Source organism: Adiantum capillus-veneris, chromosome 2 (genome assembly GCF_014529385.1).
Source record: "Adiantum capillus-veneris isolate H3 chromosome 2, ASM1452938v2, whole genome shotgun sequence".
NCBI lineage: Eukaryota > Viridiplantae > Streptophyta > Polypodiopsida > Polypodiales > Pteridaceae > Adiantum > Adiantum capillus-veneris.
Genome location: NC_140932.1, coordinates 103,404,010 through 103,424,123, shown reverse-complemented (window position 1 = coordinate 103,424,123; position 20,114 = coordinate 103,404,010). Strand labels below are relative to the sequence as shown.

Sequence of the window (20,114 nt, the reverse complement as noted above, 5' to 3'; positions counted from 1 at the left end):
CCATTCCATATCATCATCATCGTCTACTTTTGCAGCAATAGCTTCATGCATTTGAAAGACACCATAGTGCTTTTGCACTGCTCTTGTTGCAATGTTTTGAGGCTTATAGATAAGTCTCATATTGCAAACAACATACACCAAATCAGTAGCCTGTTTAGGATAAAGCCGGTTTTTTTTTTATATGCATAAAGTCAAATGCCAACCAATTTCTCTCACACCTTTCACTTGATGCAATAACTGATAAACCCTGACTGCAATGTGTTGCAAAGCCACCTTCTCTCCGCCATACTCTTTCCACCATAAAGGTGCACTTTGTTGGAAATAGGGTTGCAAGGAAACTCACACAGATTAGAGAAGACGAAGGAAGCTCAAGGAACACAATAGAGAGTAGTATTAGTTCGTGTGTAATGGACAGATAAGATATCCCTAGAGTGATTGGCATATAAAATGCACGGAGGGAAAAACCTCCTAATCAGGGAAAAAATGCCCCGGCAGTCCTACATGTGTTTGCACACGTCTACCACATGTATATGGTAACAAATCCCCCCCTGGGAGTGATGCGGTGAACAAGAGCTGGCACATAGAGTATAGGGAAGTGCCATGTCTTGAGAACATCATGAGTCCACAAAGGTGAGTAAGCCCAAAGCTTTGCGGAAAGCTTCAAACTTCTCACGAGACAATGCCTTTGTGAGAAGATTTGCGAGGTTGTCATGTGTTGGCACATAAGCCAAGCTAATCTCTCATGCTGAGTGTCCTTTGTATGAGCATGAAAAACTGGGTTCTTCACAATTGCTAATTCACTCTAATTGTCAGTGTGTAGAAAATGTTGGCAGTGCCATGTCCAACACCCAAATCAACTATAAGGTATCTAAGCCATACACACTCAACCATAGCTGTGAAGACTGCCATGTACTAAGCCTCACAACTAGAAGTAGACATAGTAGATTGCTTCTTGCTCGACCATGATATGCATGAATTGTCGAGCACGAAACAAAAACCACTTGTGGACACTCATGTGTCAAAACAACCAACGCAATCTCGGTCCAAAAAAGCATGTCAACCTGGTGGCAATGATCCCCCTTGGGATAAAACAACCCAAGATGCAAAGCGCCACTCAAGTAGCCAAAACTTCTCTTGACATCCTACCAATGCTTAAACACAAGGCTATGCATAATTTTGCTAACTTATGAGACTCCAAAATGAATATGCAGCCTCATGTTGCATACATAAATAAGGCATCCAATAGCAGTTTGGTAAAGACTGGCATTGACAAGATCGCCAGCATCATGAAGACTCAATTTCAAACTTGTTTCCATGGGAGTGGCAATAGGTCTACAAAGTCCAAACTTACATAGCATTGTCTCTATATAACTTGTCTGACACATGGCAATACCACCATCACACTACTTAAATTGTATGTCTAAGTAATGATGCAAAAACCCAAATTTCTCATCTTGAAAGTGGCATTCAAATCAGCCTAAAATTCAAAAATATGTGCCACATTCAGACCAGTGATTAACAAATCATCCACATATAGAACACAATGAGAAGTACATCACCCTCATGCTTTACATACAAAGTGCTTTCTGTTGGACTGTTACAAAAGCCTCGTTTAACCAAATGAGTGTCAGCTTTCTCATACCAAGCACAAGGAGATTGTGTCAATCCATAATATTTGCACACTTTATTTGTTTCCCTTTAATGACGAAACCGCAAGGCTGTGCTACATAAACTTCCACAAATATGTCACCATTCAAGGAATCACTAACAATGTCTAATTGATTTATATCCCATCCAAATGAGCTGACAATGCACATAGAAGATGGACAGTAGTTATATGACAAGTGGAAGCAAAAGTCTCTTCATAATTTATGCCTTTCTGTTGTGCATAACCCTTTGCAACAACTCAAGTCTTATAGCGACCAATCTCACCATCCGACTTGCATTTCAACTTGTAAATCCACTTGTACCAATGGCCTTTTGGCCAGAGGCAAATCACATAAAGTCCATGTCTCGTTTTCTATAAGTGCATCATATTCCAATTGCATGGCAGCAATCCATTTTTTGAATTATGTGCTTCATTAAAAGACAGAGGTTCCTCAACATCACATAAGCTAGACACAGCCAAAGCATAAGAACCTAATGCATAAGATGCATGGTGAGAACATGAACGGTACAACTAGACAAAGGTACATCCAATTTACTTTTACGCAAAGTATGCACCAATCATTTTGGCATATGTCTAGCCTACTCATTCTCAACCCTTTGCACATCAAGTACATCATATATATCTACATCAGTAATAGGCTGATCTATAACATTTTCAGAAACCCCCATAGGGTATACATTTGCCTCATCCAAATTTACACTCAAATTTTCACCACTCAAAAGAGGACACGAGCTGTTATAAATGTGTCTAGCCTGCTCATTCTCAACCCTTTCCACATCAAGTACATCATATACATCTACATCAGTAATAGGCTGATCTGTAACATTTTCAGAAACCCCCATAGGCTATATACATTTGCCTCATCCAAATTTACATTCAAATTTCCACCACCCAAAAGAGGACACAAGCTGTCATAAATGTCATGTGAGCTTACATTATTGTCTCTAGTACATGACAGCAAGGGTTGAACAGAATCTTCCACAAACACAACATCCGTGAAACCAAAATACGCTTGGTTTGCATGGTACAACCTGTACGCTTTGCTTTCAATACTATAACCAACAAAAATGCATTTGGTAGCCTTATCATCTAATTTTTTGCGTTGTGTTTTTGGCACCTAAAGCATAAGCCAAACAACCAAAAACATGCATGTGATCAATAGATGGCTTTCTATCATGCCATGCTTCATAAATAGTTGTAGTTGCAAAGCTTTTGTAAGACACCTGTTAAGTTCATAAGTGGCACATATGATAGCCTCAAGCCACAAAATATGTGGCAAAGCTTGACTTTTGACCATACATCGTGCTATTTCCATAAGTGACATGTTTTTCCTCTCAGCAACACTATTTTATTGAGGTCTATACGGCAGTGTACATTAGGGTTTTATTCCACAAATAGCCAAAAATGCATTAGATTCATGAGACATATACCCCCCCCCCCCCCCCAAAATCGGAACGAAGGGTGCCCATAGTACATTTAGAGACATTTTCAACCATAGCCAAAAATTGCTTGAAGCACAAACACTTCGCTTTAAGTAGATACACCCATGCATGCCTGGAGTAATCATCAATGAAAGTCACAAAGTAAAGGTAATTGCCCAAGGACGGAGTTTGCATGGACCCACAAACATCATTATGCACAAGTTGCAACCTGCATGTAGCAGTAGTTGAACCATCCTGTGGAAACTTTGAACGTTGCATCTTACCCAAAATAGAGCCTTCATAAACATGCTTCGCAGGGATGGTTGCGGTTGTGATTGCAACTCATCAAGAAGGATGATGACCTAGGGTCTACATTGCCTCTAATGGTCCAAGTGTGTTGTGGTGTAGGTAGTTCTTTACCGTCATTCTCGGTGTGCACCATGAGAAGGGAAAAATGGGGAAAAGAGTGAAGCCCAAAAAATAACATCAAAGAATTGAGGCAAGTCAACATTTATTGGGGTTATAATTAACTATTTGGGTGACATTTCCACAATCCCCACAAGGGATATTCCACAAGAAAACTACAAGAGTAATATATCACATTCCCTCCCTTCACTTCTTTTGCCTTCGAAACATCTTGTTGAGATTCCTGAATGGTCGGCCAATTGTTAATGCTAATCCTCTGTAAATATGGGCTTGGCTCATTTCATTGATGTTTCTTTTTAAGCTTTACTCTCTTCCCCATCTTTCAATTTCCACGGTGCACACCAAGCAAATGAAAATAAAACTTGGTTGCTCCAGAGGCAATCATGGCAATGCCCTCTATAAAGCAACTCTAGACCCTAAGCCTATGTCCATCAAGGTAGACAATCGGGGGGGGGGGGGGGCCGACTCTGAACCACTCATCTGCAACTCATTCTCACCCGAAATTTTTGATGCAACCGTCAGACGCACTACACGTCAGCATACAAAATCCAAGCCGTAAGCCTCCAATGGGGTGACAACAGGTTAGCACGCGGAACGTGATGCTGTGTTGATACCTCAACTTGCATAACGGCAATCCTGCAACCAATCAATGGCGTCGTAATCAATAGCGAACTCTAAGCGACTGAGCAATTGTGCAACTCACCACCTTATAATCATTGGTCCCCGCGCCTCTCAACCATTGACGGCCAGGAATGGTCGCCTACTAACCATTCCCATAATCAGGGCTCCCTGCCTCCACCGGTCGTCCGTGATTAATGGGAATGGTCACTAGGTGACCATTCCCTACACCCTCTCAAGCATCCAAAGCCATCTTTGTGACAAAAAGCAATTAAATCCCAGTCAACTTTGAATTCCTACTGATTTTTTATCCACCCATTTTCTTTTATCGTCCTTGTTGCCACCACAATACATGGTTTGGGCTCTCTGAGTTTTTCCTATTATTAGTAGTCATGCAATGAATCATACACAGTTGCTATAATTCTGTAAATCACCTCAATTAAGTTCCCAGTATAACATGATGAAAGGTACCAAGGTTTCAATATGAATCCGTGGTCAAGCAACTGCAGAGAGAATGTTTCACACCTGCAACAGTCTAGCAAGAATCACTACCAATATGTAATCCTGCAGCTTCGTCTATGTGCTAACTCACAAGACAACCTTTGCCAAGGCATCGCCACCTGTGTGAAAATCTGTGCAATTAATTGCCAAAACTAAGTTAAAATATAAAAATAAATATGAAAAGAAATGCCAAAAAACACAGCGACACAATAAAGCATACAAGCTACTCCCTTACATCTTTCAAATACAAACCAAGATTAAAGCTAAGCTTCAACAGTAGTTTCTTCTTTAACCAAGAGCACCATTAAGAGAAAAGCAATCATGACCAAGAATTGTCAAAAGCTATGTAGCAAGACAATCTATTTAGACAAGGGGTACAACGCCATGGGGCGTGATTGTAAATAGGATGAGGTGACCAGAGGTTAATCCAAAATCCTAGACAATTTGATGATGGGTGTAGCACATATGTGCCTCAACCAAGCCATGTGAAAGACAGAGGAATTATTTGTGTGCCACTTAAAACTGAATAGAAAATGTCCCCATATTGATTTCAAAAGTAACTGCAAAATCAGATGAGCGGGCCCTTAGGTGTTTTTTTTGGTTTGTCAATTCAGTGCATTGAAATAACACCCTTCAATTGATGAAATCGCTTCTCTCATTGATTGGCTGCCAAATGTATCCCCTGTCAGCACAAATATTAAGGAAACATAAATTTGTGCCTCCATAGCTCACCTCAACCCCATTTCAATCACTTCGTTTCAGCAAAGCACCGTCCTCCAGGCTCCCCTCTTAGTCTCATAAACGCCAAGACACTACTAGCTAATGCCGAACAAAACACGACGACTTGCAAGCACTGTTAAACTACAGCAGAGGAGTCCCAACATGATTGCTATTTCACTACCAATGGGACCTTAACTTGATTAGTCATAGTACATCCTCCACACTCGCACCGCGCCACCCCCCCCCCCCCCCCCAACCCACACACACAGGGTCCTCCATGCAGTGTGAGCAGAGGGATTGATGGCCATGAAGAAAATGACACACTCAGTGACAAGTTTGATATATCGAAACGACAAAAAATTGCATCCTTTTTGACACAAAAGTTCAGCAATATCAAGACGTTAGTAGACAGGTTCACTAATGGATTACAAGCATGCCTGAAAGAGCAGCACCACTTTCACAAAGGGCACAGATCCACATCAGAGAAACCAAGGCGTAAATCCAAAGAATACATTGGAAGTTTTCCAGATCTACGGGTCTCAATGATGGGAGGAGAGAATGTTGATAGTAAGCTATTCAAGTACTACTAGCAGAAATCGAGAGACCGTTCAAAAACGAAATCAACAGTGGATTCTTTGTACAGAGATGACCATTAAAATCTCTGACTGAGCTCAAGAGCCTTAGGCTTCAAAGCTCCCCTATCATTGACAGCTTTGGTAAAGCGTTCTAAACGGGTCAGCATGTCGTCCGCCAATTCTCTACTTTGATAGAAGCAGTTCACCTTGAAAGGTTTTAGTCATGACCTGCAAGACACATTTAGGAAGAGCAGCCATCAGGCCTCCGACGACGTCTTTTGTCTCACCCGTCGCCCATTCGCATCAGTACCATCTGAAAGCTGAGCCCACGTACTTTTTGTAGCATCCTCCTCTACACCTGCCACTGTACGAAGAATCTCTGACTGCAAAGATGGGCAACTCTCTCGCAAATGCTTGAAGCCATCCGAATGTAAGACAACTGGCAGAAATATCAAGGAGTTTAATATAAGCATAGATAAAGGCAGCCCAAATTCACTTTTAAGTTATCAAAAAATGGCAGTGACTACAACCATAGCGTGCGCACACCCCCCCCCCCCCCCAAAAAAAAAAAGAACACCCACACAATACACCACACACACACAAACTACCCTTCATATGGAAGGTCTGTGTACTTCTTTAGAACCCTCAGTATGACAATTAGAAGTGCAACCTACTTTCTTGACAATCATGAGATGATGAACCACCGAAAATCAGAACCTAACCCGGTGCTCAAAAAGATGCTAATTGCATCGACATCTTACCTATTGCACTTTGAATGTTTCCTAAAATTCAATACCATACAGTCAATTGCAATTATTTACCTCGTAGATTTGCAGCGACAAACTTCAGACACACCAGTTTCAGTTGTAACGCATGATGCTGCTCAGCCAGGGCAAGAGTAGTTGCCACGTTTTCCACAGTCACTTCCTTGCAGAGTCGGGACTCACAAACCAGCCTTAATCTGTCTAGGCAAAAGCGATCTGCAGCAGCAAGCAAATGTTGTGCCATCATGGTGTCCACCTTGCAACTGGTGGGAGAAGCATTTGTCATTTCTATGGAGTCAGGCAGGTTGTCCCGGTAAATAAAATGGAGCAACGCCTGAACACAAAGAAAAACCACCAAAAAACAATACATAAAGAGAGCTTGAAAAGGAGAAAAAAATTAACACCACCAAAAAAATGACTTGTTTCACTCCTAAATATGAAAGGGACATCTAAATAGCCTCCCAGTACTCATTGAGAGCTTCATGCCTTGCAACTGCACGGCAATAGCAATAGAGTCTTGAGTATGCACTGCAGAAGCATGATACCTGCATGTGTGGATCCACTGAGTATGGACTCCGCTTGATGAGGATGGCAGAGGGTGAAATATGAAAAGGGGCAAAAGCACAAGTGACCCCTCTTGAGAAACCATGTTATACAGTCTTCAATCAAGACTAAAGACTACTAGTTCGAATTTTAAACATGGTTTTTGCCATACGCAAAACCGGCAGGTCCATTCATGAATGCCGGCGACGCCACTTCTTGTGACGTGCCAGCGGACCTGTACAGACCTGCTAACGTGGCAGAATGTATGCCTGATGTGGCAAATTTTTCTAGACACAAAATTTGTTGCAGATACCCTACATGGGATTATTGGTTTGAGTTTCTTTTAGGACCAATTTGTAGATAGCAGATGCTTTTGATAGCTATTGGCTCCCTGGACCTATAAAGCAAGGGCAAGGGCAGAATGTACGCATGCTGATGTGGCAGATTTTCCCAGACACGAGATTTATTGCAGATTCCGTACGTGGGATTATTGGCTTGAGTTGCTTTTGGGACCAATTTGTAGATAGCGGATGCTTTTTTGATAGCTCTTGGCTCCCTGGACCCTATAAAGCAAGGGCAAACTCAGATTATAATTGTCTTACTCAACAATTGTAGCACAGTTATTGCAACTACCAAGGAGCCAATGAGGAGGGTGACCTTGCCGGTGTCTCCTGTTGCTAGGTCTGCTTCAATCTGGGGGCCAAGATGATGAGAGTCAACTCCAAGGCCTTTGACAAAATCTGAAGAGGAGAAGTTCTTGGAAGCTTCTGGATCAAAGAAGATCAAAGCTGAGTGCCCTTGAATCATTCTTGAGCTCTGCATAACTCTATGGATAAATCAGAAGTAGATATTCCTCTAACATCAAGAGGTCAAGGCGTCTTAGCATGAGGTTCCTCCGTTGTGGGGTTATCTGTGCGCTCTGAACAATGGCCTGAAGTGTGGTGTGACCTGCTGGCAGAAGACAGGAAATAAAGTAGAAGGTGACATCTGGCAGATTGCACAGGAAATTGCCACGGCTTTCACGCTGATGACATGGCAGCTGTATGGCCGCTGATGTGGCATGCTTTTGGGTAAGAAGTTGGGCACCAATTTTAGCTGCTGCTTTTTGTCAGCGCAAGCTTTTTGTATCAGTTGCTTTTAGGCCTAGGGCCTTTATAAGTGAGGCCTTGAAAGTTGGGAGCACTCTGGCGGATCAACTTGGGGGCAGATTGCAGAGTGTCTCAATATAAAAATAAGTACTGAAAGAAGTGCCAGACTTTGGGACCAGTGCATTTGGGAGTGGAACTCCACCACTTTGAATCACACCTACTGTTTGTTTTCAAGTTCAAGTGTTTTGAGTCTTAAACTTTGTCCGACCTACAGTTTTGGGGAATGAAGAACCTAACACAATGGAGATTCGCATAATGAGAGATCCGCTGATGATGAGTTGGATGACAAACTTGAGGAATCTTTAATTTAGGATCCAGAACTTGCAAATCTAGCACTTGTGTTAAGCGCCTTACGAAGCTTTCGAAGGATCCAAATTATGCAAAAATTTGGAAGGAGCAACCGATCCCAGAGTTTTACGAGAGGTGGCAAAAGGTCACGGACTCTCCTCTCAAGATGGCAATGAACGCGAAAGCAACACCGAAATCTGAAACAAAGACCTCTATTTTGAGAGCAAAGGAAATTGATCGAGATGTGGAGCAGACAATCAACAAACCATAAAATGCAAGAACCACTCTTGAGAGAGACAGAAATACGAGTCTTCCCCCGGCTATCCTGCCCTTGCAATCAACTTTCGAGGATTTGGCAAAGGAGTCTAAAAGGAAACACCATCGACGTGTTCACTTTGCGGACGAATTTAGTTCCCCTTCTTCTAGTTCCAAAAAGAAAGAAAGAGGGACATCGAGGAAACGAAATCACAGAAAAAGCAAACCAAGAAAGCACTACCAAAAATCTCGTCATTCAAATACAAAAACTTCTTTTGTTGATGACTCTAACAATGATTCTAACACCTCCGAACCACTTTTGGTAGAAAAAAGAATTGCTTGATTCGGGGAGAGAAGTATGACAACCTAGAGTGGAGAAAAGCCAAGAAAGAGTTCAAAGGACAGGGATCAAAACGAGAAGTTAATACTTTTTCGGGCAACAAGGATACCTATAAGGCCTTGTCTTTTGTTCAGCAGTTCAACACTGCTTTCTCAAAAGGCAACTTTACTAAAGCCTCCAAGGTTCAAAAGGTGGCATCCACCTCAAAAGGGAATGATGCATAGACATGGTGGACCGTGGTCCACTTTTACTGCACAAAAAAGTGCCTCACAACTTGGGTAAGTACAAAAGGTTGCTTTGATTTATTTACTTTAACTCCCTAGATTGAAGCCAATGTTTTGATGGCAAAAAACCACCTACGAATAGAGGAAAGATACCCTTTCAACCTACAACTAGAGATATTGGTATACTTTCCTACCGGTTGCTTCTTTCTAGAAAGTGCATTTGAAAGAATAGATGGACAAAACTATTGCGATTTTTTGAAGGAAATCCAACGCTATTCTCTCAATTGCAAGTATCTAAAAATTTAAGGATCATGCTTTGGACAAATTCTCTATGATGTCAGAATCATTGACTTATGCCATGGGTGAGCCAATGCACAAAGCTACTGAGAAAGAAGCTTTAAAAGGAAAGAAGAAAGCCAAAAAGTTGGTGCAGAAAAGGGAATTCACAACCCCACAGTTGTCTGCCTAGCATAAGGCGGAATATTATAAGCAAGGAGAGTGCTTCATGTGTGGTGAAGTGAGGAACGTCTTAGCAAAGTGCCCTAAGAAAGAGGAGAAGCCAAAAGACAAACCAAAAACTTCCTAAGTGACAAAGGAAAGAGCTAAGAAGGGCAAACGCAGATTGGACTTGTACCAAACTTTGGGGATGCCTCAGGATCACGAGGATGCGAGTATAGAGCTTTGTAGGGTGTGGAGCAAAGTACAGGATCAAGAAGCCCTAATTTTCTTCAAGAATATTGTTTGTGTCCCGTGCACACTGTACTTGCACCACGTGGACAAACTTCTGATACAATCTAGCGTCAATCATAGTTCAGCTTAGGACCTAGCTTGGCACTTTGTGAGCCTCTAGCAAGACGTGCATGTTCAGGCAGGTCATAATTGTATACCCTCCCTTGCACACTACAGGCAATAGGCATATAGGCGTGTGAACACTCTCTTGTCTCATTAATAATAATAAGTGACATTTTAGCCTATTCTATCAAAATCGTGGAGTCTCCTTTATGGCTGCTCGACCAGCATTAATTGAGTAGATAAGTGACCTTGGGGTCATCACTCAAGGAGGGTAGAAGCAGAAGAACCAGAAGAAGTCAGTACCCAGCAATACAAGACCAAGCACCCGCAGCACCATCAGCCCTCAGCGTTTTCAAGCCTCTACACCAGCATTCTCATCCTCAGCCAACAATCAGCCGAGTACCATTAGCATTTCTAGCATCAACATCAGCATATTTCAGCCTCCCCCATCAGCGTTTTTCAGCAATAGCAGATTTCAGCCCTTATCGCCAACCAGTTGCAAATTCCAGTCATAATTCCCTAGCGTTTTCAGCATCTAGTCCTTAGCCTCGCAGTACCAAGTACCTACAACACAAGTACCCCTCATCATCGTCGCAATAGCAAGCATCTTCAGTACCAAGTACCGTTAGTACCCAGATCCCATCAGCATGAAGTACTCAGCATCCGCATTCATCATTTAGCCATTGTATCAACATTTGTGCAAGTAATAAAGCAAGTACTTGCTCTGGCAACAGAGCAAGGGGGCTCTTGAGGGTGGTTGGGACCCGACATGCAATGTTGTCTCTCTTTTTTCTCTCTTCGTCTCTCTCGTTCATTGTGTTCAGTTCAATTTCTCTTTTCAAGTAGCCTTGTGTTTGTGCGGAGTACTAGATCCTAGCTAGATCCTTAAACACTTCCAATGCACCTGACACTTTGTCCAAGCAAGTCTCTACCATACTAGAGCTTATGGACCATGTCGCGGTTGGTTACAGACTCGTGAAGGGAAGACTAGAATTTACAGCTGAGGACCAATCGACAACTACATAGAATCCTCACCACAACGTTTAAAGTCTAGGGATTCTCACAACACTTTGTCGACACCTACATGGCCTCACTTAACAACTCGCCATTAACATACTCTTCAACAAGAAGGTGGGTAATTCAAATGTTTCCAGACAAAACACACTTCCTACGTCTGTCCCCGCAGAGGAGATAACCTCCCAAGTAACCTCCTACCAAAACCACAATGGGACTTGTTCCCAACATTTAGGCAATTTTTGTACCCAATGCTTCCAAGGAATTGTGCAAAGCTTATGGAAAAATTTAGGCAATTTTTGTAACCAATGCTTCCAAGGAATTGTGCAAAGCTTATGGAAAAATTTACGACCACAAAGCACTTATCTTCTTTGATCTCGTAGCCAACAAAAATTTCCTCCAACCAAGATTTCTCAAGCTCGTGCACTTTTGAGTACGACAAGTTTGCTAGAGGCATTGAGGCATAGCTAGCTACAAGAGATACCAACATAGTTGTCAGGCTTATTAGATACCAGCATAGTTGTCCTGATTATTGGTGCCCTTCTGATCACCATTCAAGGGTACCACGGCAAGGCCGACTTTCACATCATGAAACTGGGACACTGTGACACTCTTTTTGGGAAATGCCTTAGCACAACCAAAATGAAGCTATTATTGAGATCCGCAACAGAACCATCACCTTGAGCCAAGATGGCAAACCATAAACCCCAAATGATTTTGTTTTACTTTGTATTTAGACACTTTTTAGTTCACTGTTTCAGAATATTATTTGCGAATTGTTTAGAATAGATTATATATGTTTTGAACTTGTCTCGGTGCCGATTGAATTTATTGGTTATGGTTGCAGTGTTGGTTTCAACTATGCTTTCAATGCTGTTTGATAACCTTTGAACGACATTGACTACGGTCTGGAGAGCGTTTAGTTGTACTAGGAAACTCTATCGACGTAGGCTACGGTCTAGGGAACGATTAGTTGTAGATGGAAACCTCTGATGAACGATGCAAGCTACAGTTTGGGGGAGCATTTGATTGTATATGACACCCTTTGAACAACAAAGACTATGGTCTGAGAAGCGTTTGGTTGTATTTGTATGTCTTTATCTTTTGTGACTGCACATGTTGTGTCATTTGTATAGCATTTTTAGAAGCATATGAATCTAGCTCATCAATAGTTCCAATTTAGATGAGATTAACTGTGTATGCAATCTTAGTGCATCGAGACACCCCTGAAAGATCAATGCAATCTAGTGTAGTGGCTAATATTGCTACAACAAAATATCAAGAGTTCTAATGCGGATGAGATGATTGGATAATATAATTTGATTGTGGAACTATATGACATGATGCATGCTAGTGTGATGTTCAGTAATGATTGTCATTGGCATGTATGCATGAAGGTAGCGTCTACTCAAGGATCCGATTAAGTTTTGCAGGTGTAATCGCGGAAGATTACTCCTGTTAGAACGAGGCATGGCCAACTAAAGAGGACCTTTATAAAGCGCCCAAAAGTGGCCGAATTGAAAAGAACCAATTTGTACACTTAAAAACTTATGACATGGCTACCATCCCGCAAATTGTTGAAATGTACGGAAGTCCCAAAAATGGCCTTTTTGTCGCCAAATTGTAATCTCATGTTTTTCAGGCCTAGGGTCTTTAAATATGAGCCTTAAGGGAGCTCTCTAGCATTGCAATGTGTGCAAATTGCAGAGAAAGGGCTCCCGGGCAGTTGTACCTATGTCAAGGTAGTATAAAAGAAATACCAAAAGGGACACTGGTGTTATGAGTTTTGGCATCTCTCTGGATTCGTCCAATTGGTCCAAGTTTCTCCAAGGGAGAGGTGTTAAGGAGTGAGGGCTATTTTGTGGCTGTGCTCGGCCAATGTGATGTCGGGAGCTATGTAGCCATGTTTAGCTCTGGTTTTGGCTTGGTTCCATGGCCATATAGGCTTTTGCAAGCTGGGAGTATTTTTCCCCAGCCTTGGCACTTTTTTCCCATGGACCTATTGAACATTGGTGCCTATTTTCCACATTCTCCCCTATTTATGAGATTGTGGCTAGTGGATAGTTGGCCGCGACCAACATGCTAGGGATTACTTGTAGGTCGGCACGGGTACTAGGGAGAGCACTGGTGTGCACGGGCCCTTGAGATGTAGGGCGCAGCCCTAGGTGAGCGATAGGCGATGGGGAGAGCATCTTGCTAGCGTTTTGTTCAACATTGCCCAATGTTTTCCACATTCATCCCTAGCCTTTTTCATCCAGAATACTTCAGCAGTTCAAGGGAAACATTGGGTTCTCACCTTGCATTTTTCATCTCATAGAACCCACATAGAGACGATGTGATCATCTTGATGTAGAGCACCAAAGCTGAGGTGCAAGGCAGTGGAGGAGATGTCCCATGCACTCTAGATGGCACCATGCCATGAGGCATGCTCCTCTTCCTATAGATCAATTATGGAGATCCAACCAAAGTCTTGCTTTCTCAAGAGGGTAGGCCAGCCCATGTTGAGGTTGAGTCCATGGTCTTGTGTGCAGGAGCCAATGGCACTAGCAATCGCAATTGTGTGTACCTAGGGTCTATCCATTGGGAAAGTCAAATCTATGCCGTATCACCCTTTGTCACTTGTATGAGCAATTTGTTATAAGCATTATCACGAGCACATCTAACTCGATGTCCACAAGGACAAACTAACTCCTATTTCTAGGGTTTAGGACATCCTAGAAAGTGTTCCGGCACCCTTGTGAGCCTGTACGCACAATGTGCATGTTCAGGCACTTTAGATTAGTTGCATACCCTCTGATTGCACATGAGCACAGCCGGTGTTTGCTAGGTGTAGGCACTAGGGAGTATTCCCATACAGTTGCATTAGTACCAAGCCTAGGTGATAACTGCATACAAAGCACCTCTTATTGGTAGTTCATCAACTTATTAATAAGTGACATTTTAGACAGCAATTACCAAATCGTGGATATGAGATTGCATGACCCAACTTTAAGTCATTACCCTCAGTACCAGGACCAAGTACCCACAATACCTCAACATCTCTAGCGTTTTTGCACCAAATCAGCCTACAGCATCCAGGTTAAGGCTGAAAACTGAAAACGCTGGTGGTGATGCACCGTACAATCGCAAATCCAACCATCAATACCAGCATTTTCAGTTTTCAGCCCTAGACAGCAGATCAGCCAGCGTTTTTAGATTTTAGTCCTAGCGTCATCATCAAATCGCACCCTCAAGCTAGATCAGCCCTAGCGTTTTCAGTTTTCAGCCTTTAGCCTCGCAGATCCAAGCATCTACCGCAAGATCCCATCAGCATCTCAATATCTGGGACCATTGTATCAGCATTTGTGCTAAAGCAAATACCTGTCTAACGATAGAGAGGGGAGCCCTCCAAACCCCCCATCTGGTGTCTCTCTCTAACATTCACAAGACCTTCACTTACAGTATCACTCTCTTCTCTCTCTAGTCTATTGCACATCTATCTCATTAAGGAACCTTGAGTACATGCTCATCCTGAGCATTCACCATCAATCACTTCCACTGCACATTACAAGCACGGAGAGCTTTACCCAGATCTCTCTCTCTCTCTCTCTCTCTCTCTCTCTCTCTCTCTCTCTCTCTCTCTCTCTCTCTCTCTCTCGAACAGATGTAATGTTTTGTTTTGGTCCCATGAGTCATATCTGACCTCCGTGGACGATAATTAAATCTATCTATCTATCTCTCTGTTTTTTGTTATAGGAGTCAGGTTTGGGCACTCTCTGCCGTTCCCCTCATACACCGAAAAAGTGCACAAGAAGAATGATCGAGACTATGCACCCAGGCTCCTAGGGCAGACGCTTTTGTGACTAGTTTCCTCTGGACTGCGTGAGCTTTACTTCCCCAAGAGGAACAAAGTCTGGTACAATGCTTCTAAATGCTACAGTACTTGATGTCGACGACAACGTCAAAGCTGAAAACTGCAAATGCTAAATAATCTGTTGTGGATCTGCTACTATAGCGGTACTGCGGGGCTGATCTGCAACCGCCGAGGCGAGCAAGGGCTGAAATGTAAAAACGCTGGCTGATCTGTAAAAACGCTAGGCTGATCTGCTACTAGTGGTCGATACGGCGAGGATCTGCAACGAGAAGTTGCGGTCCGGCGAGGCTAAGGGCTGAAAACTCTGAGCGTTGAGGGCTGTGGGCTGAAAACGCTCATTTCCTTATGCTGAAAACGCTAGGCTGATCTTAAAAAAAACGCTAGAGCTCCTCAGTTGCTGCCTAACTGTTGAGTGCCCGCCTCCTTGTATCTCTGCTCCTTCTGACTTCAATTGGTGCACCCTGCTCTGCTTATATATTTCCAAAGAGGTGGGTCGAGCAATCATCATGAAAGCCCCACGATTCTGGATAATTAAATAAATAAGTCACTTAGTAAGTTAAGTGACTATAAGAGGTGGTTCACATACCGTCATAAAATTGGGTTCTCATGGTGGAAAATGCTCATGCTAGGTACTGACTGCTGAGTCATGATGCTAATGATCCTTGGTTGTGCAATCAGAGGGTATGCAGCTACTCTAAGTGCTTGAACATGCATGGCTTGCGCACATGCTCACAAGGGTGCCAGAACACTTCCTAGGTTACCTAAACCCTAGAAGTAGGAACAGCTTGTCCACATGCACATAGGGTTAGATGTGCACGTGACAGTGCTGCTATCAAACAAAATTAGAGCCTCTTCTGTTAAAATGAAGTTGGCATTGGTGCCGCTATCAAAGAAAATTAGAGACTCTTGATCTTGTACTTTGCCACACGCTCTACAGAGCTCTATACTCTCATTGTCATGATCCTAAAGGCTCGGGCGTCCTTATAAAATCTGATACAACTCCTGCCTTTGTTTTCCCTTTCTTTGCTCGTTCCTCTTACCGCTTTTGAAATTTCTACTGGCTTTTCCTCTTTCTTAGAGCACTCTGCTAAGACGTCCCCTACTTCTCCACACCAAAGCCCTTTCCATGCTTGTAGTATTTCGCCTTTTGCTCGACAAACAACTGTGGGGTTGTGGCTTTCTTTTTGTGAGCAAGCTTCTTTGCTTTCTTCTTTGCTTTCGGCACGTCTTCCTCTGTAGCCTTGGACACTGGTTCATCGATAGCGTTAAGTCAAAAATCCTGACAACATTAAGTAATTGTCGAAAGCATGATCCATAAGTTCGTGCAGTATCAATGGCTTTCCCTTCGGTAGACCTAAATAGTATCTATTCCTTTAAAGACACTTTCCGGAAAGAAGCAAATGGTAGGAAAGCATCCTAAAATCTTTGGTTGTAGAAAGGGTATGTTCCTCTTTCATCTTAAGGTGGTTCTATGCCATCAAAACATCTACTTCAAACTCGCGAGTCAATCAAATAGATAAAAACAACCTTTTGAACTTGACCCAATTTCGAGGCACTTTTTCGTGCAATAAAAGCGTTGGCCATGTCTGTGCGTTCCCTTTGAGGTGGGATGCCACCTTGCGAAGCTTGGAGACTTCAGTAAAAATGCCTCCTGAGAAAGCGATGTCGTATTGCTAAACTAAAGAACCTCATGTCTCAGTAATTGTTGCAACTTCTTACAAGAGCAGACCTCCTTGTACCCTAACTAAAGAACAAGACCTCATGTCTCAAGTAATTGTCGCAACTTCTTACATGAGTAGACCTCCTTGTACCCTAACTAAAGAACAAGACCTCATGTCTCAAGTAATTGTTGCAACTTCTTACATGAGCAGACCTTGTACGCTCCCCAAATCATTTAATATGTTATTGATAGTGTCACCTTTATCACAAGAACTTTGTGGAACATCCTTCTTTGGTCCATGATGAAGACGTTCCAAAGTCACAAGAGAACCCTCTATAGACAAGGTACACCCCGGGCTTCAAGGTTGCAAGCAACATCTCTAAAAAAAAGGTCTTCAAACTCCTTAGCAAGGATAAATACAACGGTTAAATCCATCCGCCTCTGCCACACACAACACTCCCAACTGACTGGTTAAAGATTTGGAAAGGTACCAGGCACAACCCTCGCACACGAGTATCCTCTTGCCTTGAGAAAGTAGCACTAATCTCGTCCAACTCTTCACTGGAAAAGAGTGCACCGTATACCAACAAAAAAACGCAGGTCTTCAAGGGTTCTTCTGGAAAAAATATCAAAAACGCAAATTGGAGACATCTCTCCACGGCGACAATGCAACCACGAGCAGCCCTCCTATTATTCAATCAACCCTTCACACAGTACCAATCCCAAGGCTGTCATCATCAAGCCGTGGCTCTGATACCATGTCTAAGTGCAACAAAAGGTATGGTAACATGGGAGCACGGGGGGTAGAGAGATAGAGAGAGAGAGAGAGAGAGAGAGAGAGAAGAAGAAGAGCACAGAGAAACTTACCAGAAAGAGAGAGAGAGAGAGAGAGAGTGCGTGTGCTCAAGCCTTGCCAAGCAAGCTTTGCTACACGAGAATGATCGTCCTCTTCTACTGCCTATTCACTCTGTTCATCGGCTTGATCCGTGGAATAAGCAAGAAGATACTCCATGACTTCATTTTCCCAAGCTTTGTCCACATCAAATCGGTTATATTACTTTCTCAAGGCAAGAGGATACTCGTGTGCGAGGGTTGTGCCCGGTACCTTTCCAGATCTTTAACCAGTCAGTTGGGAGTGTTGTGTGTGGCAGAGGCGGATGGATTTAACCGTTGTATTTATCCTTGCTAAGGAGTTTGAAGACTCATACTCCTCCTTATTTGGTTGATTAGGAGGCGTTGCTTTCATGAGTGATTGTTATAGCCCTGGACCAAATTATTCTGAGAGAACAATCGACTAAGCTCTGATATCATTTAAATTTTTCCGACAAGCCGGTCAAACACTGCAACAATCTTGAACTTCAAAATATAGTAAGTTGTCACAAACTTGGACACCCAAGTCCAAAATCCGGCACGACACACGAGAGAATCACTTAAAATACTTCACAACTTTAAAATTTAAGTCGACATGGCAGCCCGGCATAGTTCAGAGCCCAAAGGTAATGGCCCCAAACCTCGCGCCCCTTTCGGTATTTCTTATATTAATGCTTGAGCAAAGTACAGCACCCGAAGGGTCCTCTGCTCTCAGACTCTATGACCAGATGCTTTGAAGAGTGAGGCTGTCACAAAGTGATGACGTGGCGGACATCAAAAACCCTAATTTCTGCCAGAAACCCTAAAAAACCTGCAAACCCTAATTTCTACCACAAACCCTAATTTCCGAAAATCGCGGAGATCTGTTTTCTTTTTTTTTTAATTTTGGGATATTTTTGAGCGACGCAAATCTCAGTTTTTGGCGAGAGAGAGAATTTGCTTTTGCTTTCAGAAACTCTCTGTGAGAGAGGGAAAAGAGCTTTTGCTTTCAGGGCTTTTGATTTTGAAGCTTTTGGGGCTCTGCTTTTGGGCATCCCTTGTAATCTTTAAATTAGTGGTGAGGGCCTCACTTCTCAGAGCATCTCGACGCAGAGTCTGAGAGTGAAACCCTAACCGCTCTCTTGTACTTTGATGATTGATTAATACAAAAAGAAATACCGAAAGGGGCGCCAGTCTTTGGGGCCAATATCTCTAGGATCGGAACTCCGCCGAGCCAGTGCAAATCTATTGCGATCTGTGAATTGTTTGAAGTGGTTATTTGGTGTTGTCACGATTGATTCTTGACTTGGAGTGTCCAAGTCTGTTACAGTGGTATCAGAGCACGGCCGATTTCTCTTCTACGAGAAATCCAATCCCCAATTTTTTTTTCCGCGGCACCTATGGCTTCACGCAAGGATCAGTCGACTCCCTCTACATCTGGAGATGCGGGCTAGGATCACAGCGAAGATTCAGACATAGAGTATGGCCCGCCTCGGCCTACTCAGGCAGAGCAAAGAGAGATGAAGCGTCGTCAATGGATCGACGAAGCAACAAAGATGATGCTCAGTTTTGCGAAGGATCCGAAATTGGCAAAATATATAAGCAAGACTTCTTTTCAGGAAGTGCATGCACAGTGGCAGAAAACCACTACACCACCCCCGACATCTGCTTTCAAGAAACCTTCTGATATTCAAAGAAGGAACTAGAAGAGGTGGTTGATGCACGGATTGCTCAGCTTTTTGACGCACAAAAGAAAGCCAAAAAGCATGGCAAAAAAGCAAAAGAAAAGCACTGCCTTTCCAGGTTATTTGGATCATCAATCGACTTTTGACAAGGCAAAGAAACAGAAGAAGCGTGTTCGATTTGAAGGAGTACCCAATTCTTCTTCTTCTTCTTCTTCTTCTTCTTCGGACAGTTCTTCTAGCTCTTTAGATTCGAGCCAAGAAGACAGAAAAGGTAAAAAGCGAAGCAAGAAGCAATGCTTCGGAAAGGGCAAGAGAAAGGCAAAGAAGTCTAAATCTCGCCCAGAGACTGACAGTTCTACTGAGGACTTGTCTACAGACAGCTCAGATTCCGATGACGGAAACTTTTATGCGAACAAGAAGAATTTTTATAAAGCCAACCAGTATGACTTTCTGGAAGATAAAAGCAAGAAAGTCCGAGAGTTTAAGGAAGGTGGACAGTCAATTAAATTTGACACTTTCTCAGGATACTCAGATGCTTCGAAGGCTTTGTCTTTTATACAGCAGTCTGACATCGCTTTCGCGGGAGGACGCTACTCAGAGCACTCCAAGATTCGGAGAGCTGCCTCTTGCTTTAAAGGGAATGCTCGCACTTGGTGGTCCACTCTTCTCTTAAACAAGACTGCGCCAGTTAAATGGCAGAAATTTAAGAAGCTTTTTATTTCTTCTTGGTTGACGCAAGAATATGAACGAGATGTACGAGTTGCTTCGA

The 20,114-nt window shown here is 42.8% G+C and overlaps 1 protein-coding gene across 2 annotated transcripts in view; it reads right to left on the bottom strand.

The window, feature by feature from the left end:
- Nucleotides 1-5,697: 5,697 nt before the first annotated feature.
- The window catches only part of LOC147463305 (BTB/POZ and MATH domain-containing protein 1-like), a 37,216-nt gene continuing 22,799 nt past the window's right edge, over nt 5,698-20,114 (bottom strand). For both annotated transcript variants that reach the window (XM_086487970.1, XM_086487975.1), the window contains 2 exons: nt 6,752-7,028; nt 5,698-6,369 (listed from right to left, as the gene is read on the bottom strand). In XM_086487970.1, the coding sequence (XP_086344096.1) occupies nt 6,188-6,369; nt 6,752-7,028 (459 nt within the window). In that variant the 3' untranslated portion in view covers nt 5,698-6,187. The remainder of the gene's footprint in view (nt 6,370-6,751; nt 7,029-20,114) is intronic.